This window comes from Hyaena hyaena, unplaced genomic scaffold (genome assembly GCF_003009895.1).
Source record: "Hyaena hyaena isolate Hyena2069 unplaced genomic scaffold, ASM300989v1 scaffold_306, whole genome shotgun sequence".
Lineage (NCBI taxonomy): Eukaryota > Metazoa > Chordata > Mammalia > Carnivora > Hyaenidae > Hyaena > Hyaena hyaena.
The window spans coordinates 337117-356475 of NW_024080935.1; the positions used below are offsets into that span (position 1 = coordinate 337117).

Consider the following 19359-nt stretch of genomic DNA (forward strand, 5'->3'; position numbering starts at 1 on the left):
TTAACCCCAATTTAAAAACTGTTCATGTCTGCACCCTGGTAGGATAGAGGGGTATCAGACGTAGCCCTTAACTGCAGAAAATAACATCTAGTTGGGGGCATCAATGGAAGTGCTCCGAATGAATAAACGCTCTGAGGTGCGGGTCTCCCCTAGGGACGTGGGGAAGGACACGGCCCAAATGACAAGTTTACTTCCGATCAAGCACTCTCGACCGATTGGAAACGCCCACTGCATGCCCAGTGCTTTTGTAACATGTACAAAAGACACGTTCCTAGAAATCTGAGAGGAACCCTGGGCAGAGGAGCTGGAGATAAAGACTGTTTTTGCGCGGCGACATTCCTTCAAGCAGCAAACAGGCCCCCGGCGCCCCCAGACGAGGCCTGCCCCTGCCCCTCCTCCCCAGTGGCAGGGCCCTGGCGAGCCGGCGCGCTCCACCCTCGTCCCACCTTCCTGTCTCATTCTGCGGTTTGCTTTTGCTTTCTGTTTATTCTTACTCCCCACACACGGTTGTGAGGCTCTGATAAAACAGACAAGGTGACAAAGAAAACGCTGCTTACAGCCACAGCAGGTGCACAGGGTGCTGATGCCACACCCGGTCTCACCTCCCTGCGCAGCACTGGAAGTGTTCCCACCCTCCGCTTCTCCAGCTCCTCCTGATCTTATACTCAATTTATTTTTAATGAAGAGCTTGCCACCCACCTTGCTGAGAATGTAGCACCTGGCATTTCAATCACATTCCTATGACCTGGGCTCTACCCCACTAATGACGGTGACCGTGAGGACCATTTCATAAAGACCGTGAGGAAAGCAGGTTGCACACATTTCAGGAGGTCCTACCACGTGCTGGACGCTGGGCTCAGTGCTGACAGTGCACACCACAGTCTTTGTTTCTCTACCCGGTCACAGTCACAACTAAAACAACCGCTTGAAAGTTCAGAGCGCCACCACCAGCGTCCCTTGCGTCCACCAAACCGCTCACCTGTCAGCAGCCCAAGCACAGTCTGCACCTGGTCCAGCAGCAGCTTCCGCAGCTCCTCCTTCCGAGCCACGCTGAGGTCCTCACGGGGACAAGCCAGCTCTTCCGAAGTCGTCTTCAACATGATCAGCCCGAGGGGGGTTGTAACGGGGGACTGGATCAACTGCAGAGAAGAAGTTCGGAGCAGACTGTCGGCTGACGAAAGTACGAGGAGGACCGAGCAACACAAAACCTGTAGGTTCCTCCGTGAGTTTAATTTCACAGGAATGGGCCGCGTACATCAAGGCTTCAGAATCCTTTTATTATGTTTTTTACTGATTCAAAGAACATTCTCATTTTATTCTAAAGGCAAAATTCTAACCATGAACACAATGTTCTTTTATACCTAACGGGACAATTTCTCTACCTGTCCAGATTCCCAACAAAGCCTTGGTCCCTTTGCCCAGATTCATGTATCAGCGACAAGGAAATGTGTGAACCAATGTGTGTTATCTTTTCAACATTCAGGGGTTATGTTATCCTTTCAATATTCAGGGGTTAGATCAATTTTATGTTTCTAAGCTTTGCCTGCTACATGCAAGTCCAAGATTAAACACATGGCAGAGCAGAAACATCCATAACTAGGGCTACGGTTATAATTTTGCAAATGCCTACATAGGCGATTTGAGTTACTTTTTCTACCACCTACACTATCCACTCCACTGCACTAGCTGCCTTAGGCAAGGGACAGAAAGGTACACCTTCACCAGCATTACTATGTCTTCCTAGTCAATTTCACAAAATTCACAGTGTTACTTACTATTCAATTTACTTTTCAGTTTCCAGAAATGGTAAAAGTAAGCAAGGTGCCACTAAAATTCTGTTGAGTTCTAGGCTACAATCTATAAAAGAGTACATGCACAATTTAAGGAACACTTGACCATCTTCTTTAATCGCAATTAACTTTAAACGTCACTCATTCTCGGATACAACTAAGTTGTTTATTTATTCGGTCTACAAAACGAGAGAAGAGGAAGGCATCGGGAACTGCAGTGGACAGCACAGAACACACCTTCTCCGCTCCAAGCAGTACGCAGCACTTGCCTTTCCCTTGAAAACGGCTCTCCCCTCTGCAGACTAAGGGAAAGCTCAGCCCAAAGGGCAGGAAACGCACTCAACGGTGGGAACAGAGGATAAATTCAACCATCCTCCGGTGCAGAGGGATATACAAGTGGCAACTGATGGTATGCTGAAAATGCACTCTAGTAAATCAATTATCTTGGACACTGAAACTTCAAATGTATCTTCCACAAGTTTTCTTTTTGTCCAAATTTGGGCTACTTCTAACAACGGCAGGTAAGACAATGCAGCAGGGGAAGAACGGGAAATCCCTGAAGCAAGGTTTCTTTACTGACCCTTCGTAAGCATCTCTTCCCATCCGGAGGCCTGGGGGTTATCGATCTGTGCTTTAAGAGTCCCATTACTTCCCCTCTCTCACTTCTTTCTCCTCTACCTCTTTTTGTGTCTGTTTTCCCCCAAAGCCCTCATTCTTACTCTCTCAGCTGGGAACGCTCCGTATTACCAACTATTCCAATTTGGCAACACATTTTCCTCTAGGTATGAAATGCTCTGTGTTCCCACAGTTAAAAAAAAAAAAAAATCCTTCACTGTGGAAAACGTATCCAAAAGCCCTCCTTTCTCTCAGCATTTGGAAAAAGGGGAGGAAGGCAAAAAGCCAACTGAACGTGAAAGTTATTCTTTCCTGAAAGAACAGCCTGATCAAATATTTTCCTTCTCATCAGCTTTGTGTCCAAAAGGCTTGTTTGTAAAACAGTGTTTCTCTTTACCATCTTCACATATATAATTTAATTTTCTAACAGAAGTAATTCTCTGCAATTTACTTTAACAGAGAATAAGCACTTTTAGGATGAATATCAAATTCAGGTCCTTTTCTTCTTCCCCAAGTTCAGGCACTTAATGTGAGCTTCTGAAAAGGCTCAATGGTTTTTATTACACCGCCCAACCAGAAAGGAATGGCAATTCTTTCCTCTGCTGCTTACCCCGTAATTATCTGGTCCTGGGCACAACACAACCACAGGTTGAGCTCAGGAGATTTCAGGAATCTGAAGAACAGACTCTACAAAGGTATGATGTTTGGGCTAGTGTACGGGTGGGAGGTAGAGGGCAGAGCAGGGGCGACAGAGGTCAGTTTCAACTTCAACTACTTCCTTTTCCATCAGCCTAGAAAGAGGCTAACACACAGATCTACAAGTATCCCTCTGGGGTCCCAAACCGACTCCTCTCTGCCTGGTATGGTGGCCACCACGATGATGGTGTAAAATGTACCGATGCCCAGCGAACTGTCAGTCAAAAAACAAAACAACTAGGCACCCCAGACAGCAAGCAGAACGTGGTGGAACTGAGCCCGAAAAAAACCTCTCAGATGGTTTATTCAAAGGATCGCAGGATGGTGAGGATGATTCCAGAACTGGTCAGCTCCTGTTTACCACTACCCAAAGAAAAGCCTACTTTACTACCATTACCAGAAGCATCAGCAACTGAGCACCATTATTCTTGAAGTGGGTTTCACGCCACTGACCACTTCCTAGGCACAGATGAGAAGCAGCAGAGAGCACAACAAGCGGAAGGATTGGAGAGATCACTTACTCCAATCCTCTGGTTTTACAAAGAAGGAAATGGAGGTGCCCATAAGTGGAAGGAGCTGCTAAAATCAAAGATGATTTGTGACAAGAACAAACGCAGGCCCCAAACCCGCTTGCTCCCTTCGCTGCTCTTTCCACTATGAGATGTTGCAAAGGCACAAAGGCTGCACGAGGTGAAGAGTCATTCCTGAAGGAGTGCAAAGAGGGAAGTGGGGGAGAACAGAGGGCAGCAACTAGCCTTTCTAAACCTCCGTGAGCACTTCACCCAAAAACGCTCTTCCGAACTGTCATTTGTAACCATTAATCACATTTCAAGGCCTGACAGGAAATACCTGCTCTCCATCAAAAGCAGTGATCCCAGCTGGGTGGGAACACGGCTCCTCTGACTGCTACTGGCAGGGCCGGGGTTTCCGGCCCACACCCCACCGCTGCCTCTCATAGGACCTGCCACTAACCAACCCAGGAACGCATTCTCCCTCGGGGGGGGGGGGGGGGGGGGGGGGGGGGGGGGGGAGAGGCCACGGAGAGTCACCACAACTGTCCTCGTCTCGGAGGGAAGGCAAATATACCAGGGAGAGCCAGCAAAACTTCTCCCCTCACGTCCTACCACCTCAGGCCCACTGGCCTCCTTGCCGTTCCTCAGGGTCCTCACGCCTGCTACTCCCTCTCTTTCCAACACCGTTCCCCTAGATATCCACAGGGCTCACTCCATCACTTCCACTCAGATGTCTGCTCAAATGGCTGCTCCTCTAAAAAAGCCTTATCATCTTCCCGTCTAGATAACACCCCCGACGCTCTTTCTCCGTACCCTGGATTTAATGCTCTTTGTAACCTCCTATAAGTCTATTTGCTTATTGCCAATAGACATCTCCTCCTCGAGACTGTAAAGCCCCACGAAGGCAGGGACATTGTTTTGTTTCATTACCATCCCCCCACATTTAGTTAGTGCAAGGCTGGTATTCAATAACCTACTGAGTAAATGCATGAATCTCCTTTGCAGTACCGACCTAATAAACCTCAAGATAAATGAATCACTACATAAAACAAAGTTGAATGAAAAATTTTTGTATCACTTTGAGGCAATCTGACAGAAGCAATAAGGATGCTCTATTTTTTTCTTTGTTGCCCCATCACTCAAATTCTTTGTAGCAAGAGCAGACAGAATGTTAGAAAATCCTGGACCTCCAGTCACTGAGACACTAATTTTCAGAGAATTTTATTGCTATAAACTATATCCACTACCCAGTTCCTGTACACCCAAGACGATCTCAATAATATGAAAGTGTTTCCAACTTCAGCACAGGATTCAATAGAACAACAGCATCTCCCCTAGGCTTTTAGGTCCCACCTCCTACCCTCGTAACTTCCAAATCCTGACCTGCGGCCAGACCTCTTTCCCGAGCCCCAGATCCACAGCTCCCAACGTCTCAGGTATAAGAAGGAGCACACAAATATTAAATGCATTTTCTGCCAGATAGAATTCCCCATCTTCTACCTAAATTCATATCCTCTTCCTTCGGCCCTGGCCTGGAGAATCTGCTCTCTGAGCCGGAAACCGGGAGGGCATTCTAGATCCCTCACCTCCACCACCCACCAGCCACGAACCAACGCCTCCTGACGGGGTGTCCTGAGTGCCGCAGCTCCCCCTACCAGAATGGCCTGTGGGCCGGGACCTCTCCGACAGTGGCCTCAGGGCTCCAGCCTCGCCCCTCTTCAATCCACACCCCTCCACACCCCGTACTGTTCCAGAGTTGGCATCGTACACAAAACCGTGGCCCAGTTTCCCCTTCTATACACCTTTCAAATGCTCCCACGGAAGGACTATGAATTACAAACTGAAGCCCCCCTGCAAGAGCAGGCCCTTCCTGGCCTGGCCCCGGCCCACCATCCGGCCTCCTACTCCGCCCCACCACCGCACCTCTCCCCCAACAGCACTGAAACTAGCTCAGCTCCCGGAGTCTAAATCCTGTATGCCACCGCGGCATGCCACACACACTTCCACGGTGCCGGTAACCGTCTGCGCAGCTGTCCCCTTCTAAAGTATCACTACAGAAGGCCACATCCTTGTACCCCAATGTCCAGCAAAGGGCCTAAGAGGCTTTCAGATCTTTGCTGAACAAAGTTTCCCAAGAGGTAAACAAACGGTTATCCGCCGTTCAGCAGGCACAAAGGTGTGACTTGTCTCAAGAACACAAAGTTAGGTGAAGAGTTTGTCCTACAGTGACCTCGTTACTGCAGTTCCAAAATGCTAATCTTCAAACTCCTCCTCAAGACAAGGAAATAATCACTTCTACAAACACACAATTTGTGAGATGACATTTCCTCAGGTATCTCCTTACCTGTAAAATGTTCGTAAAAAAGTCATGGTAGAACATGGGCCAATCTTGACGGCCGATATCAACAATAACTTTGCAAAGCTTGTTGCGGATAAAGTAAGGTAAGGTTTTGTGGTGAGCCAGAAGGAGTTTGGGCAGGCAGCTGCGGATTTCCATCTTGTCTTGAGATGGGACCCCAAGCCACATTTTATTGATCAGATTCTGAAAAACAAATACACGTTTCTAAGTGAACCATCTATCCACAAAAATAACTGGCTTTCATCCGACAGTTAGCTAGATCATCTCAAACAAAAAACCCTGCTTTTAAACAAAGGCTTAGGGCAATTTGGCAGTAAGAGTACTGGGAATACTCAAACCCTCTACTACAACAATCCCATCCTCGAAAGATCCATTAAGTAACTTTACAGAAACAAAAGGCCGCATGTGCAAAACCTTTCTGTTACACCACTGTCACTAATGGCCACCAAAAAATGACAAAGCCAACTTTAATGTTCAACAAGTGAACGGCTTGGTGAATAATGGTATAACCACTTACAGAGGAACAGAATATAAAGGCTAAATGGAGGGGGGGAGGCAGAATGCATAGTGGCATGAGCAACATGATTATAACCAGGTTAAAAAGAAAAGATATACACAGGAAGACAAAACTTGGAGGAGTTAAAATAAATGACAATGTTTGTGGCTGGGATAACAGTATTATGGGTATCATCTCTCCTCCCAAACTGGTTTTTTTTTTTTTTCCCATTATCTTTCTCTTTTAAATGATGACGTGGAGGGCAAAGTTACATGTTACGACAAACAATCTACCTACCAAACCAGCCCTGCCTCACCTTTCTGGAGTCGAAGATGGAAAGGTGCCCCAGACTCCCAGACCTCCTGACAGCGTCAGCGTGTGGGACAAAGTCCTGAGCTGAGCTACCTGTTTCCCAGCCAGCTGCACCTCAAAACTGAAGTCCAGTGCCAATGACCTGGCATCGCGACTACAGAACACTTTTCAGAACAGTTATAAAGGCATCTGACAACTTACCTCAAACACAGTTAAACTGTACATCATGACGTAGTCATTCCTGGTGCTGGAGAGGAAGTACAGGCAGAGTCTCCAGGCTCCCATTTGCTGGGCAAAGTTATCAAGAAGCTCCTCTGAAAAAGTTAAATAGCAACAAAGGCAGCCATGAAAAAGACATGAAATTAACACAAGGCTGGGCTGTCTCATTAGGTTTTTAAACACACATCTCTCCATATAACTAAATGGCCCCCCAAAACAACAGCAAAATCCAGCTGTGTCTTCGAGACAGGAAGGACTATACAACATTTTTCTGACTCTGAGGTGACAAGGAGCATGGACAATGTGTTCTGCCATCTACAATCCAACAGCCTATGGGCACTAGTTGAGGCAGAGAAACTTTCAGTGATAAAGTCCTTACTAAGCCTAACATGCGGGCAGACAGTGACAGAAGTATCACTGTACCTTATAAATGAAGGCTAACTGATAACCTGTTTCCTCTGGGGCGCCCGCTATATATTTCCTCAGGACTCAGTGTTCACACAAACACACACAAAATGATGGCTAGAGAAGGACAAGAAAACATGAAGGCTAACCTTATAAACACAGGACAGGAAAAAATGAAGAGTATTAAAGATGGCTAATTCTCTTTATTTGGTATTCATGCAGTGCCATTCTAAAATACCACATGAAAAACAGTCTGTAAATCAGAGTAGCAATCATGGGAGTTCCCACGAGCAGCCCTGTCCACGTCAAAGCAGTTAGAAATGGTTTTCTGGGGCTCCTGGATAGCTGAGTCAGTTAAGCATTCAACTCGGCTCAGGTCATGATCTTGCGGTTCGTGGCTTCGAACCCCGCATCGGGCTCTGTGCTGACAGCTCAGAGCCTGGAGCCTGCTTCAGATTCTGTGTCTCCTTCCTCTCTGCCTCTCCCCCACTCATAACTGTCTCTCTCTCAAAAATGGAAGGAAGGGAAAGGGAAAGGGAAAGGGAAAGGGAAAGGGAAAGGGAAAGGGAAAGGGAAAGGGAAAGGGAAAGGGAAAGCGAAAGGGAAAGCGAAAGGGAAAGCGAAAGGGAAAGCGAAAGGGAAAGCGAAAGGGAAAGCGAAAGGGAAGGAAAGGAAGAAATGGTTTCCATCCTCCTAAGGCTGCTGGTAGCATCAGCCAGAAGCCCAAGACAGCTAGCACTAAAACCTGTCACGATATTTCTGGACATACTGCCCCTTAGTTACCTTGACCTGCTACACAGGTCATGAAATGCAAAATAAAGGGGGTAAAAATTTTAAAAATCAAAATAAGCATAAACTTAAAAGGTTAAGAAAATAATTTTTTTTAGAATTTTTTTTTAATGTTTTATTTCTGAGAGAGAGAGCGTGAGCAGGGGAGGGTCAGAGAGACAGGGAGACACAGAATCTGAAGGAGTCTCCAGGCTCTGAACTAGCTGTCAGCACAGAGCCCGATGCGGGGCTTGAACCCACGAACCGTGAGATCATGACCTGAGCCGAAGTCAGACACTTAACCGACTGAGCCACCCAGCCACCCCAAGAAAATAAATTTAAAAATAAAAAAACTTTAGAGTAAAAAGATGAATAAAAGGCAATAACCCCCAGAGAGTCGAGGAAGCCGCTAGAAAATTCCAGCAGGAAGTACGGCAGCCCGTTCTAATGCTATGATCACGGCTCTCCCGGTAGCAGTCATAACCGTAGTGGCCTCACAGTTAAGTAACGGTTTGTAGGACTCCCAGATCGGGAGTCACACTGGAAAGAATGACCTCGAGCTAGAAATGGGGAACGCTGGACTAGAGACTTTGCCGCTCACTCGCGGAGTCTGATTCCAAGTGATTGCTGCTCCTCTTGGATGCTTCGGCCTCCTCCACTGTGGAAAAGGCCAGATTGTCCCTTGAGGTGCCCTGCTAACAGCTGTATCTCTATAGAGCACTAATAACACGCCTTTGGTGGAGGGTGGGTGGAAGCTCGGTAATAAAACACCCCCCTCCTTCCTGTCACCTCACTAGGAAAGCCTCTAGTTTATCCTGAGATATCAAAAAAGCAGCACATGGTTCCAGCCCACACACTCCAACAAAGCTCCAGGGCCAGGTACAGAGAGAAGCGAACTAAGGCACACCCAGCACACAGAACCAAACCCCCGGAGATTCCCCTCGGCCTGCATTTCCATTCGACATTTGTAGTATCTGGTTATTTAAAGCTATTTTAAAATCAGATTAGAATACATTTTTAGTTCAGAGGTTCCACTTTAAATTCATGAACACTGAAGGTGAACAGTATTTGCCTGGCAAACCAAAAATTGGGAGAAAAACCAGTGTGCCTGGGTGGCTCAGTTAAGAGTCCTACTCTTGACTTCGGCTCAGGGTCATGATGTGGCAGATTGTGAATTCGAGCCCTACGCTGGGCTCCGTGCTGACAGTGTGGAGCCTGTTTGGGATTCTCTTTCTCCCTTTCTCTCTGCCCCTGCCCTCCTCAAAATAAATAAATATTTTTAAAGAAAAATTGTTTTGAGAGAAAAACCAAAACCATTTCAATTATAAGCTAAAAACAGGACTTCAAAGATATTAGTGTTGGGATACAGCAGATTGATATAATGGAAAGATCCTTCACCTGCTTGGTAAAAATCACCAGTGATATTTTTACTCTAAGTATAAGGTACTTTGGCAGCATAAAACTAACAACAAATCCCTTGTTTATAAGAGCTCTAGTCCTCTATAATACACTCCCTTAGAGAAGGCCCAAAAGAGAGCACCAAATTTAAAAGTAAAAGAGTAAAGGGGCACCCAGGTGGCTCATTCAGTTAACCGTCTGACTTCAGCTCAGATGATGACCTCACGGTTTGTGAGTTCGAGCCCCGCAGCTGACAGCTCAGAGCCCGGAGCCTGCTTCGGATTCTGTGTCTCCCTCTCTCTCTCTCTGACTCTCTCCTGCTCACTCTGTCTCTCAAGGATAAATAAACATTAAAAAAAAAAAAGTAAAAGAGTAAGAAGTTCATCTACCAAGAGCTGATATGACCCTGAAAGAAAACAAGAGAAAATGGGCTGCAGCCAAAGGTCACCTGGCCACCTGGAAATCCAGACCTTAGTCAAGCTTTGGACCAAAGGCAGAAATCAGCCACAACACTCACTTGGCCAACATGACTTAGAGAAGCCAAGTGGGGCAGAGAAAAGGGCCTGCAAAGTCCTAGGGACACATAAAAAAAAAAAAAAGTCCTCCCCAGCAATGAAAGTAAAGTTATTACAGAGCAGTCAAACATCCGAGAGAAAAGCCTTTAGGCTGGGACAGAGAAGAAAACATTTATTTTCAAGTTCAGAGGTTAAGTGAGGACTCAGAGGGGAAAAAAGATTACTCTAGGACCACAGTGCAGCACATCTCTGAGGCAAAGATGGGACAGTTTATAGTGCTTTAATGGATAATGCTCACATAATGAGTATGAAATTCAAAAGGAAGTTCTAGAAGGCACTGAGATTCCCAGGAGACCTAAGGTAATTATATCTCCATCTCTGTTGCAGACCTAAGGTAATTATATCTCCATCTCTGTTGTTTGAAGCATCTTTATTCATTGAAACTTGCAGAATGGGGGAGACCATCATGCAGATAAAGAAGAAGCCCCCAAAGGGAATACCCGTTAAATAAAGGACCTCTAGTCACTAGATAAGGTTTGGATTAGATTTCTACACACCAAAACCATGTTGTTCTGACACTTTTAGGAGTTGTGTTTTTAAGGTAACAGCCACAGGTTTCTGTGATAGAAGGTCAACATTGCTGAAACTAAGAACAGAGCAGCGGGAGGGGTTTTCCACCCTTGGCCAGAGAGAACCCAGCACCGTGGATTATAGCGGGCTCCATGACCCACAGCCCTTGATTTACAGACACCACCAACCAGCAAAACGGAGTCCCAAAAAAGCCAAGAATTTAAGGGGAAACAAGCAGGCCTGACCAGCCAGGGCAACCCACTCCTTCCTCTTCACACATAGACTTTTTGTTTGAAAGGACTCTTGGCGATTCTCAGCATACTGCACTTACCTATCTCACGTTTTCTTTCGTTGGTTGTACAATCGTGGAAGAATTCTGTCATCAGACTTTCCAAGGCCCTGAGGGAGGCTTCTTCAGATGCCTAACAAAGGAATTTGGGGGTGGGGGGGAATCAGTAACTGTGTCTTCAGTTCTACTTTCCTCAGTTCCCTCCAGGTCACTTTCAACAGCAATAGTAATTTACTTCCTCAAACATCTTATTTCAACATTCTTCAAATACATGAGATTCAGAAAAACTGAAGGGAATTTCCCAGCTGGCTCAAAACCCAAATTTTGAGTATACTCTATATATTCGTGCTACTGTGCAATCGATTTTCAATTATTTACGCTAAGGCAAAGGGAACAAATAACTCAAAATTTAATTCTGGAAATAGATCGAAAGCAAACTGCCAGCCCCTGGCCCTGACTGCATAGGCAGTGAAGAGACTCAGGGAGAAGGTCAGGGCTCCCTACAGACTTCCTGTCAACTACACATTTGGCCCACGTCTAAATAATTAGCCATATTTTGACTCAGAACAATTGCAGTCAAACTGCTGCATGAACTCCTGGGGGCTGTTGAAGGCTTTTCAGGAGTCACACGCTCTGACACTTCTTCATCTCGAATGAGCAGCCACCAGAGGCCAAGGTGAAGGCAGCCAGGAGCCACACTGAGCAGGATCTCCAAATCAGCACATCCCAGCCAGGACCCACAGACCGGCAGCTGATGGGCAGAGCCGCCCAGCTGGAGAATGAGAAGGGCTCTCAGCCCCGGAGCCCACTGTCTCCCTCTTCCACCTAGGGCTCCAAGCCCATTCCCTCTTCTCCCACTCACGTAGGGGCATCGTTTGCGGTGATGAGTTTGAGTCCACCCTCCTTCACTTGCCCGTCTGCAGGAAGGCAAGCATTCCTAGACCATTTCTGAATCTGCACCTTAATCTGAATCTTACCCATCCAGAGACCATCAAGTGCCCTTGTTCTGATTTAATTATCTCTTCATTCTAGTCTCCCCACCCCATATCCTCTCCATTGTCCCCATAGCACGAGCAGACTATAAAAATTGCATTTTAAAGTGAGCCCACACTCATAGGTGTTACGTATCAATCTGTAATATTACCAGAGACCTCCACCTGGCAACCGACTTTTGAAGACCCCGAGGAACTGGGGCTATCTCTGTGGCAACGTCAGCACTTCTTGGGACTGGTACTAATTACGGAGGCTGAGTCAGGCTTACACCAGTCCATCTACATCAGCTGGCATGTGCAAGCACACCGCAGAGCACACGGGGGTCACGTTCAAGCAGGGCCAGGCACGGCTGTCCCTCCCATGCCACAGTCATACATGAGCAGCTGCCCGATGTGTCATAATGACACACTGAGTGAGGAATTACTGTACAACAGTGACAGCACTTCGGAGTTTTCTGAAGTTTACAGCTATGATCAGGATTAGCCCCTCTAACCTTTTTTCAAACCGATGTTATCAGTTCAACTGGAAAATATTCTTGGATTACAAATCAAGCTTTTTTTTTTTTAACCATTCATTTATTTTTGAGAGTGAGCGAGCATGAGTGGGGGAGGGGTAGAGAGAGGGAGACAGAGGATCCGAAGCAGGCCTGATGCGGGGCTCGAACTCATGAACTGGAATATCACGAGCTGAGTTGAAATCAAGAGTCAGCCGCTTAACCAACTGAACCACTCAGGCGCCCCTGCAAATTAAGGTGTTTTATTAAAAGCTACATATTTTAGGGGACCTGGCTGGCTCAATCAGTAGAACACATGACTCAATCTTGGGGTCATGAGTTTGAGCCCCACACTGGGCACGGAGCCTACTGAAATATACACATACATATGTATATAAAGAATGCTTTGGTCTGTTTCATAAATCGACTTGGTATTCCCCATCTGATTTGAAGGAAAAAAAAAAGATTTGTTGGGGCACCTGGGTGGCTCAGTCAGCTGAGGGTCCGGCTCTTGGTTTTCAGCTCAGGTCAGGATCTCACAGTTCCTGAATTCAAGCCCTACATCGGGCTCTGTGCTCACAGTGCAGAGCCTGCTTGGGATTCTCTCTCTCTCTCCCTCTCTCTCTGCCTCTCCCCTGATTCCCCTCTCTCCCCCCAAATAAGTAAATAAATAAATTAGCTTAAAAAATTTTTATAAAAGAAAAAAATTGTTTCAAAAACAATCTGTGGGAAAGATCTGAAAGAATAAAAGGAAAATCTCACAAGTTATCTTACTGGCAAAAAATAAATAAATGAAACAACATAAATTAAGAGATATCTGTTGAACTTAAGTCATCTCTTCAGTTAAAATAAATCAGTAGTTCTTCTGGAATCAAAATGGGTCCCTGAAAACTAAGGACACATCCTCAAGTCACACCTGCTCCACAACTTTCTCTTGTAGGGAATCATTTCAGAGTAGATCCTAGAAAACACCTGAGCTCAGCACACTGGGGCAAACTACCACCACCACCAAGGTCTATTTCCTACTGGTTCTTTATGCAGAAGTTTGTGAACCTGACAATTAACCAGCCCTGTCTTAAATGCTGCTGGGCCATGTTCAAGACAATCTCTCCAAAGAATGCACCTCTAACTCCACTCCTGGTCCCATCCACCCGCACTGTCCAAACCCATGAAGCGAACATTCCAGGGGAAAAGTGGACAGATGAAAGTATCCATAAGGATCACGAGATGGACGCTCCCCACCGAATGACAGTTACATGAAAAACGAAATCCCAAAACCTAATCCAGTAGTGTCACCAGGCGCTTGCCAGTAAGAACAAATAGCATGCTGTTTGCACTTTCAATCACTTCAACAACGGCAATACTAATTCCTACCTCGCAATGACCCATGTAAAGCTACTATGGAAACGCTAAAGAATTATCTAATTCATAGTATGGCTGCTATCATTTTACTTGGTCTTAAATACCAAATGAAAACAGACCAAAACAAAAAAAATAGAAGTGGTCAGGCCGACTTTGAAACTGGAGATTCATGTCCTCAGGCTTTGCAGGTTTTGTCCAAACATATCTAATGAGGTTTTTCCAACTGGATCTCAAAATGAGACTATGCAAAAAGTTTACAGGAGACAAAAAGGAGACCAAAGTCATATAATCAGAAGAAAGATATAAAGACAGAAAAGATAGGTTCAAAACCTGCAAATAGCTCGAAGGATACTGGAGAATTCCTCCCAACTGGCGAGAAGGCTATTGGAAGCTTTGCCAGATGTTTCAAGGAGGGGATGAAGCCAAAATCCTGATTGCTGTGGGTTTAGGACTTAAAGGCAAGTAAGGAAGTGGTAAGATTCTGTGCAGACTACACTTTCCAGTAATAAAGCAGGAACGAACATAAAACAAAACCCAAGAGCCGTGATGTGGTAGGAAGGGAAGGCTCCAACTCCCAAAGTACTCCAGCACTGCAGTGACTCACTTAGGAACCACACTCAGGACTCAGATACACCCAACTGCTTCCCAGCTCGTGCTGGGGATTTAAGATCCAGATCTAGAAGAATTAAGGAAAGATAAGATTAAATTAAAGCCAAATAAGACACACTGATACAAAAAAAATTACAGTTGGAAAACAGATACAAAATGTGACAGAGAAAATATAGCTTCTAAAAGATAATATAGAACCATCTTCACGACTCTGGGGTAGGGAAAAATTCCTTGAAAAAGACACAGAAAAGCACTGAACATAAAGGAAAAGACTGATAAATCAGAATGGTCATCAAATGGCATAATGAAGAGCATGTGAAAGAAAGCCACAAACCGGGAAAAGATATTTCCAAAAGAGGGCTCAGAGTACAAATCAATAAGGAAAAACAAAGGACTTACTTGACAAGTGAATAGTTACTTGTAAGGTGTTCAAAAAGCCTATTCAGGGACACATGGGTGGCTCAGTCCGATGAGCATCCAACTCTTGATTTCACTCGGGTCATAACCTCAAGGTCATAGGATCGAGCCACACACCAGGCTCTGCACTGAGCATGGAACCTGTTTAAGATTCTCTCTCTCATGGGGCGCCTGGGTGGCTTAGTCGGTTAAGCATCCAACTTCAGCTCAGATCATAATCTCATAGTCCACGGTCTGTGGGTTTGAGCCCCACATCGGGCTCTGGGCTGACAGCTCAGAGCCTGGAGCCTGCTTCGAATTGTGTCTCCCTCTCTCTCTGTGCCCCTCCCCTGCTCACATTGTCTCTCCCTCTCAAAAAAAATGAACATTAGGGGCGTCTCAGTCAGTTAAGCGTCTGACTTCGGCTCAGGTCATGATCTCACGGTTTGTGGGTTTGAGCCCCGCGTCGGGCTCTGTGCTGACAGCCAGCTCAGAGCCTGGAGCCTGTTTCAGATTCTGTATCTCCCTCTCTCTCTGACCCTCCCCTGCTCACGTGCGCGCTCTCTCTCTCTCTCAGAAATAAATAAAACGTTAAAAAGAATTTTTAATAAATAAACATTAAAAATTTTTTTAAAAACAAGCAAAATAAGCCTGTGATGTGTTATAATCAGAACGGTGGTTACCTCTGGGAAAGAGGGGTTCTGAGATGCTGGTAACACCCCGTTTTCTGCATGTGAGTGTTAGCACACAACACAGGATGATCTTTACATTAGGATTTGTGCACTTTCCTGTAAGTATCAACACGCCACTTAAAAAACTTAATGGCATACTTGTTTTTAGCATGCAGATTGCTATTTTCAGCCAGTGAATTTAGAAGTTGTGTTCCTTCTCTACCAGCACAACTACTGAGAGCCACTGGGGGCCTGAACCCTGAGCGGGAGACTCCTGGGTCGCTGGGAACCATCACCTATGTTTTTGGAGCTGTTAGGGTGACAGCACAAAGGATTACAATCCCAAAAGCCTGCGTATACTTCCCCGAGACTTCCTCGGCTTACCTCAGTAGCAAATTAAAACCCTGAGGCAGGACGAGGAAATAACCCTGGCTCAGAAGATTCTCTCGAAGAGCTACGTTATGCATCTAAAATAAAGTTTTCTGTTCCGGAAAGAGTTAAAATCTGCAGCGTGGAGGAGCTTTCAGCTATGTCTGCTCCGACTTTATCTGTTCCTTTTATTGCACCTCTCCTGGTTCAGCAGTTCAGAGACCTACCTACTACTGACTCATTTATGAAGGAACAGCGCCCATAATCACCTAACTACAAGAAAAACTTGAAAGAAGGAAGGATCATGTAATCTAAAATCTTCTTGGACTCTTCCTTATATCTTCTATGCCCAAAACTAAGATCAGCAGGCCACCTGGTTGTCACCGTCTACTAGATTTACACCTTTTCCCTCACCACTACCTCTAGCAGGCCCTAACCCCCTCCTGCCTAGATTACTACAATTTCTCTTACCTGGTCGCCTCAACGTCAGCGCGCCTCGACGTCAGCTCTCCCAATTCCAATCCAACCTGTGCTTCGCCACCATATGAATTCTTGTAAAAATGGATTCTCTGCCCCAATTATTCTAAGTCTGGCTTAAAGGGGCCTTTGAATCTGGACTGAGAAACTCAGCCACTCATTCAACAAACAAAGCTCAATGCTCCCCCTCTGCATTAAGCCCCTGAGATGAATATGAATAAGACGAAGAGGAATAAGACTGTCCCTGACTTCAAGGGACTGGAGGAAGCCAGAGGAGAGAGGGGGAGCCTATTGTACAAAGGCAGAACAGGATGGTGCACAATGTCTAGCAGTGACAGACGTACAAATGGCTTCAGGAGCCCAAAGGGAACAAACTCTGAGGGAGAGAAGGAAAGCTTCAGAGGGGATCACGTACTTTGGGTTTTGAAGAACGCAGAGAAGTTCACAAGGATGAAAGGAGGAGGAAAGCACGCCTGATTCACCCTCACTCACCACGGAAGCCGTCCCTCCAGTCTGAACGCTCACGGCCTGCTCCTGTCCAACATCTGCTCCTCGGTCTGCAGCTCCTAGCCCTACCTTCATGGCACTTCTCACAGAATGAAGTTCAAAGCAGGGGCCCCTTCACTGTTTGCACCTCGAGTTCTTATCTCTTGGAATCAGTACGAACAGGGTCGCCCGTGGCCCTGTCCTCTGGTCATTCAGCACGGCACAACTCAAGAACACAGGCGCCGAGGCTGGGTTCCTCAGGTTTGGGTCCAAATGCACCTCAACCTCAGCCTAGTTATTTCATCTGTCACTTTTTTTTCCTCTTGTGCACAACTGAGAGCCCAACACATGGGATCGTTCTAAGGATTAAATAATCTGTGTATAGCACACAGTGAACAGAATGTCAGGAATAAAGGGCTGAAAGCCCCATCTGTCACTGTTAATACTTCATAGGTATTGGGCCTCTCTGCATAAACAGAACATAAAATGCCTGAGAAGAGACTCTGCCTAACACAGTTGTATTTTCTACTCCATCCAGCACGGACTGGCGCTCAAACACTTTACAGTCCAAAGTCAGGAGAGAAAAAGGAACAAGGAGACAGTATCACTTTTAGTTTCTCAGGAATACTGGTCATCGTTCCGAATTTGAGATACACGCAACTATTTAAAATTCCCCCTTAAAGCCCTCGGACTACTCACAAGCGCTCAAAAACATTTCCAGAAAGACAGGAGAACGCTAACATTTTCTCTTAAAAAGGCACTGAGACCGAAGGCAGATAATATGGGGCACGTACATGACAGATTTCTCAAACCACAACTACAATTTGTAACGTTTTCTCTAACTGCCTCTAAAACGGCCCCCCCAAAGCAAAATCTTTTTACAAAATCAATATGGGGCAGGGGGGGGGGAATGACTCTCTTTTAAAGAAGCTTTTATCGAGCTTTTGGGCACCTTTCCCAGGAGCCACATTTTGTATATCCCACAAGGAAATAAATCACATGAGCCTCTTGTACTTAGGCTCCTGGCCCCCTTGACAGCAAACCCAGAAAACTGAGGACTAGCAACCCAGAGTCCCATTCAAATATCCTGTGGCATATCCAGAACGATGTTATGGCTCTGTTTGCCTGCATAGGAAGGTTCCTGAGAAAACGGGTTCTGTACTGGCCTGTGACCAAGGCTGAAAAGTATGCAAAGCATACCTGATGTGTTACAACAGACGCCATTAGCGAAGACATTTCAATCTAATATAAACTTTCTCAGAAGCTAACAGGATTATCATGGGTGTTCAGACTCTCAAAAGAACACGTTTTCTCCCTTACGCTCTTCACGGAAAAGGAAACAGATGAGGAAAGAAGGCCCTCTGGCCTTCGGGCCTGCAGAAGAGCATGAGATGAAATGAGCAGCTTAAAAGAATGCACGACGGGAATCAATGTGACATCTATCTGGCCCCTCTGAAGTCACTTGGCTCAAAAAGTCAGAAAGCAGGAAAGCCTGCAGAGGAAGCCCCAGTCAGGAGGGATTCACAGGGCTTCTCCCTCCTTTCCTGTCTCTGCTCTGTGTGTCTCGAATGGCAGATACTATCCTTTAAAGAAAAAAAAAGAAAGAAAAGAAACAAAACCCTAAACACATCCTAATGAAGTAGAAATCTCACTTTACTTCTCTAAAAACACACTGTTGGAACCAGCTGGACCTTTGAAGTCTGGCGCTCAGAAGTGCAGGCGCTGAGGCCCAGGGCGCTGGGTGCCTGGCTCACATGAACGCAGCTGGCGGGCAGCAAGCCACAAAACCCAACTCAGTCCCATCCACGCCCGAGTCCAGGCATCCCTCGGCCCATCTGTGCTAGCAAAGTAGAGGCAACGCTAAGAAGAGGAGCTGTCTAGGACTACAGATGGGCAATGAAGTGATTAACTCCAAAAATTGTATACAGAAGTTGCAGGAAACACAGTTTTCCACTGCAGGAAAGAAAGGGAGACACACCATGTTCCGGGAGAGCAAGGCCAGGGCCAATGCACTTAACCATGACTCCCTGGGCGCATATCTGGAACTAACTACTGGTGGTCTGCGTGGGGAGCCTGGGTGGCTCAGTCGGTTATGTGTCCGACTTCAGCTCAGGTCACGATCTCGTGGTCCATGAGCTCCAGCCCGGCGTCGAGCTCTGTGCTGACAGCTCAGAGCCTGGAGCCTGTCTTCGGATTCTGTCTCCCTCTCTCTCTGCCCTCCCCTGCTCATGCTCTGTCTCTCAAAAATGAATAAATGTTAAAAAATATTTTTTAATGAAGTTCTGCATTTGCCTCAGAAGGGCTCCTCACTGTGCTGCCTACAGCTTAACTCGGAAAATATTCGCCCTATAGGGGCAACTACAGATATAACTTGGTATGACAGCATATAGATACTTAATATTTGATTAAAACATATACTTTAGCTGCCATCTAAAGGTAATTCTAATCATTAAAAGGTACTTTTCTACTTTAGTCTAAAACTACCATCAAAATGACCAATGGCAAAAAATATCTCACAGTATTTCTTGGGTTTGGGTCAGGTTCTGTCTCTCCCATGAA

The 19359-nt window shown here is 46.0% G+C and overlaps 1 protein-coding gene across 2 annotated transcripts in view; it reads right to left on the reverse strand.

The window, feature by feature from the left end:
• Window positions 1–19359, reverse strand: part of XPO6 (exportin 6) — a 97878-nt gene that overhangs the window by 59453 nt on the left and 19066 nt on the right. For both annotated transcript variants that reach the window (XM_039247873.1, XM_039247872.1), the window contains exons 2-5: window positions 10987–11077; window positions 6982–7094; window positions 5958–6155; window positions 980–1139 (exon numbers count right to left, since the gene is read on the reverse strand). In XM_039247873.1, coding sequence (XP_039103804.1) covers window positions 980–1139; window positions 5958–6155; window positions 6982–7094; window positions 10987–11077 — 562 coding nt within the window. The remainder of the gene's footprint in view (window positions 1–979; window positions 1140–5957; window positions 6156–6981; window positions 7095–10986; window positions 11078–19359) is intronic.